The sequence below is a fragment of the Cucumis melo genome, chromosome 5 (assembly GCF_025177605.1).
Source record: "Cucumis melo cultivar AY chromosome 5, USDA_Cmelo_AY_1.0, whole genome shotgun sequence".
In the NCBI taxonomy this organism is placed as follows: Eukaryota; Viridiplantae; Streptophyta; class Magnoliopsida; order Cucurbitales; family Cucurbitaceae; genus Cucumis; species Cucumis melo.
Window position 1 is genome coordinate 4,145,184 of NC_066861.1, and position 5,188 is coordinate 4,150,371.

Below are 5,188 nucleotides of genomic sequence, written 5' to 3' on the forward strand. Positions count from 1 at the left end.
TTTCTACTTGAAATTATTAAAATTAAAACTGACTTTTAGTTTCTTTCTTTCTTTTTTTCTAATGAATTTTTTTTGTTGTATTTTTGATGTACAGATATCTTGAAATGTAAATACATAATCATAAAAAGTATGGTTGATCTCCAACAATGAAATAAAAACAAGATCAATAATTTTTTCTAGACAATATTTATGTACTTTGGTTAGTCTCTAGACTATCGGGATCGATCAAGACCAGTTCGGGGCAAGGGTACTTCTAGAATCAATCAATCGAGTAGGGGTTGGATCTTGGATCGAAAGCTCGACCCATTAGGACAGGTCTTTTCTTTACCACCGTTGAGAGTATAACGATTGGATTGAGACCCGCTTGACGAACTGCTCAATTAGAGCTGACGACTGATTGAGCAGGATCTGGAGAGCTATCAGCCTCCTTTTTAGGGGAAATGAAGAAAAAGCTATGGCAAGGGTCTGAAGGACTTGATAATACTAACAAAACATAAAAAGTGTGCAATTCAATCATGTTTCTCGTTCATCTGAACCATCATATTCTTCGTTTGGCATCTCATAATTTCTTGTATAGATTGGTAATAAATAAAAAAGAGAACATATAATAACACAATCATATTGTAACTATTGATAAATCACATCACAGTTAGCCTATCATATCCTCTCGTTAGCCGATAAATCAAAATTCACTTGTAGTATAGACAAACATTCATTCTAATAAAGTTTTAAATCGTTCCACAAAATATAGTAGGCTTAGTTCCATCAGTAGACTATGAAACTAAATTGTGACAGAATTATTTTTAAATTATAGTTAAACACATATATCGAATTTATATTATAGTTCAATAAGAAACAACTACGTCCAAAATAAATTAGAAAGAAAATTAATTGATGATCGGTATAACGATAAGAGGTTCTTACAAATAAATTCACTAAAATTCTCGTATAAAAAAGAACTAAGAAACAGTAGCGTAATCAATTAGAAAGAAAACTACTTAAAATTAGAACTTATGTACCATGAACTTCAATTTCCAATGCATTTGCTTGGTTTTTAATAGGTTGTTTAAATGAATAAATTTTTGTATATAGATTATTTACATAAGGAAAAACAAATTACAAAGTAAAGTAATAGTTAGAAATTGTGATGATAGTGTTGGGACTTAGGAATAGAGTAAAGTAAGATGCGGTGGCCCCTAAAGACATTGACTTCTTTTGTCAGATGTCTCTTCTTTTTCGTAGCCCTTTCTCAATCTTCTTAATGGGCCTATTTATGAACTTCAATTGGGCTCTCATTGATCTACAAAAAAAAGCCCATTGGGCTAAAAATTTAACTCAACCACAACCGGAGAAACTACACATTAGGTTTCCGATGAACCAACGGCAACGTTTCTCGTTCTCCCTCTACCAAACCCATGTCAAGCTTCTTGGTTTCGACCTAAATTCCCTCAACCAAAATTCCTCTTCTGATTCAGTTTCTTTCTCTCGCAAAGGCTATGCCGTTTCCTGTACAGAGATCGTCGGCGTTGTGGTCTTCCGTGACCTGAAGCCTAACAGGTTTCTCAAATTCTCCGTTGACGATGGTACTGCATGTGTTGGTTGTATCCTGTGGCTAAATCATCTCACATCGTCTTATTTTGCTTCACGCCATCACCCAGATGTTCGAATTCTGGCAGATATGGCGACCCATTTCGCAGCCCAAATTAGGGTTGGGATTGTTGTTAGGGTTCGAGGGAAATTGAGCAGCTATAGGGGAATGGTGCAGATTACAGTGTCAGATGTTGTGGTTGAAGACGACCCAAATGCTGAAATTCTGCATTGGTTGGATTCTATGAGGTTGGCTATGAAGTGTTATGACCTCTCCCCTATACCCACTTAGCTGTAGATTCCAATGGCTTTAAAATGCTATCTCTCGTTTTCTGATCTCCCTTTTTTCTTTTTTCCTTTCTGAAATGCTGAAAAGATTCCACTTTTTGTTGTTTACTGTACATAATTTTGCTCAACAGCTTGGCCTTCGAAATGATTGTTTAATAATATTGAAATTAAGTTGCTACTACCGACTCTGTTTACTGTTTAGTTTGATGAGAATTGGTAATGTTCTATGAGGAACCTCCAATTGATGTTTTTCTTTTTCTGATCAAATAGATGGTTGGATTGTGAGTACTGAGTGAAACCATTTGAAGCTGCATATATTATTATATATATATATATCAACCCATACCATAGCTGAGACAAATTTACCCATCTATTACATCAAGTAGCAATGTAGATGTTTGTTTATAGAACATGATTGGTAGATGTATGGGCCTTTACCTAAAGTTCTAGGTTTGTTTTTTTCTAGCATTTTTCTTTTGGGGGGGGAGGTGTTCTGTGGGAGTTGATTCTTTTTAGGTGAAAGATCATTTTGAGAAAAAGATATGGGTTGTAGGGATTTTCTTGTTCCTAACAGGATGGGTACAGGATGAACAATAGAAAGTCAAAATTAGAAACAAACAAGTCAATATTGATTGGAAAGAATGGCTTATGAACACTGATTAAAGGTAAGTTCAAACTGCAAAGTTGAATCCTCTGTTACTGCATACCCCAAAATCTCTCCACTTTTGACCAAAGTCAATTCATAATTCTGTGTCACTGAGATTTCATTTCACTATGGCTTCTTCTGTTCTATTGCAACCTATGGATGAATATGCTTGGCTTTCTTAGATGCTCTTTCATTCCTTAGCTATTCTTGGAGCTAATTCTCTGAACAAATAGCATTTTCTTATTGGTGTTGTGAAAGATTACTGTTTTATATATTTTGTGCATAAAGTTCAAAATAGTGGAAGTTTCCCATATATGCAACTGCTATGTCTATACTTTTTCTTTTTCCTTTTCTTGAACTGATTCCTCTGCTTTTAGAAATAGGGATGCCAAACTAATTCAACCACCCTGAAAACTTGATCACTTTTTAGCTAAATTGTAAATTGTAACAAAAATCAATGTAATTGGAATGAGATTTAATGAATGGATGAATTGGAATAGGTCTAAATTGTAAATATAATTGGATTGTTTTTGTTTCTGGTTACCTAGAATTATGAATATGTTACATTTTTTTGTTAATGTTACTATTACCATTATTCGTTGATCCTCAAGGTAACGGTGAAGATAAAGGTAACAATAAATATGGCACATTCATAATTTCCATACTATTACAAAACAGAACCTGCATTTTTCAACTGTAATTAGATTGGACACCTTCCATTTGTCAATTAGATGACATTGTTTGATAATCAATTTCGATTACGGAATGCAAATAAATAGTGACAAATGTAATCAACCGGGGTTACCTTTTACATTGCCATTGATGGATTGTCTTTACCTAGGGTAAACGTGGCCTTATTGATTAACACACGTGAATAGTAAAACATTACAATAGTCGAATAATTCTGAGTAGGATATCCATTTTTGTATGTAAACAATGATTGAATCATTGGTTAAAATTTCTGTTAGTATGAACTGAAGTTAGATATGTATTTCTTTTAGTTGGTGAAGCTAGATTTGACTTGAAAGATAATCCAGATCTAGTTTGCACTTTTTGATACTGATTTATATGCATTGAACCTCATTTCTAATGCCAAATTCAATTTTTGTCATAATTTTGTAACCTAGAAAAATAAAACAATGAAGAAAAGAACAGTATTTTGCTTTGAATTTAAATGCCATTCAAGCGATAGGCTCAGGTGGCTATGAAACAAAGAGGTCGAGCTGGTTCTATCTATGTTGATTGCTACGATGAAAAACCAATAACAAATTCCAAAGGGTATCAATTTTTTTTCCTTTTTAATTACGCCTACTCGGCCACTCTTATTAGAAAAATAAATATAATGCAACAAAGTAGAAGGCCCACTCTTAGAGTTTTTCGGCTAACTTGAATTAAATAACACTTTATTTTATGTATAAATACAGAGGTCTATGTGGTTAGGATGTTTTCGATAGGGGAGATTATCGGTGGGATGGAGGCGGTTTTGTGCAAAAATTGCCACCGAAAACCGACTAAGTTGATTTACAAGAGGAGAGACCTACCATCGACTCATCAACAGTTTGAAAAGATCGGTTGAATCGCTGGTCGTTTCGGTTTTTTTTGGTTGAGATGAAGAATGAAGTGAAATTTCGAGGCTAATCTTAGTGTTTTCCAGGCAAAAATTTCGAGGCTAATCTCGATGTTTCCCGGTTGAGATGAAGATCACGAAGCTTTAGAGATTGAGTTCTTGGGTTTAGGGTTTTTTAAAAAAAAACTAAATGTGGGCTTTTAGTTTCATTTTTTAATAGGATAATTGCAAATATAGCAATTATATTCAAAATAATGAAGCATACAACAACATTTTAAAAAATTTGCAAATATAGCAAAATCTCAAAATCTATCAATGATGGGAGTCTATCACTGATAAACCATGTAACAAATGTTGTGATAAACCATTGTGATAAACCATAAGAATCTATCAATGATATAACTCTATCACCGATAAACCTTGCTATATTTGCAATTTTTTAAAAATTTTGTTACATATTTAATAATTATTATAAAAATTGCTACCCATTATAATTACTCTTTTTTAATAATATAATAATATATATTTATAATATTTTTAAATTTTGGTTGGGCTCGGTCGGCAAGGATATAAATTCAATCAGGTCGGTTTGGTTTTCCAAAAATCTCTCCCTTAAACCGGCTGCCAAGAGTGTGTTTGTTCGGTTTCGATCGTTCAAATCAGTTTCTTAGTGTCAATGCTCACCTCTAGTTTTCGAATGCTTCTACTCCTTTGGTTCTATGAATCCCAACTGACATTGCTGCAATAAGAAATTCGCATAGGAGTGGAAAAGAAAGCAAATGTTGTTCTCTTCGGAGCCAAAATATTTCTATAAATAAATCAAACTTATGAAGAGCGATTGAATCACAAGACTATTTCCATATCCAACTTATGAGATCCACCTTCTAATAGAACAAACAGGATTCATTTTACCTTCTATTGAAACGAGATGGAGAAAGATCAAAAGAGTTTAGTTAATCAAGTCTACTTAAGAAAGGTAAGATTAGCTTAGTAATTACCCCTTAGCCTGTGTCTTAATTATATAATAACTAATTAGTAATTAATAAGCTATAGGAAGACAAAGAAATACATAGTTATTTGAAGTTTTTATTACCAAATTC

General features: G+C 33.2%; 1 protein-coding gene across 1 annotated transcript; it reads left to right on the forward strand.

Moving 5' to 3' along the window:
• The first annotated feature begins 1,071 nt into the window (after positions 1-1,071).
• LOC103491245 (CST complex subunit STN1) lies at positions 1,072-2,056 on the forward strand. Its single transcript, XM_008451117.3, has one exon. It carries the CDS (start codon positions 1,223-1,225, stop codon positions 1,877-1,879), a length of 657 nt encoding a protein of 218 aa, XP_008449339.1. The 5' UTR covers positions 1,072-1,222; the 3' UTR covers positions 1,880-2,056.
• The last annotated feature ends 3,132 nt before the right edge of the window (positions 2,057-5,188 follow it).

Bases quoted from the DNA above. Each gene is read 5' to 3' on its own strand.
- LOC103491245 (XM_008451117.3), top strand. From the start codon at position 1,223: ATGTCTCTTCTTTTTCGTAGCCCTTTCTCAATCTTCTTAATGGGCCTA.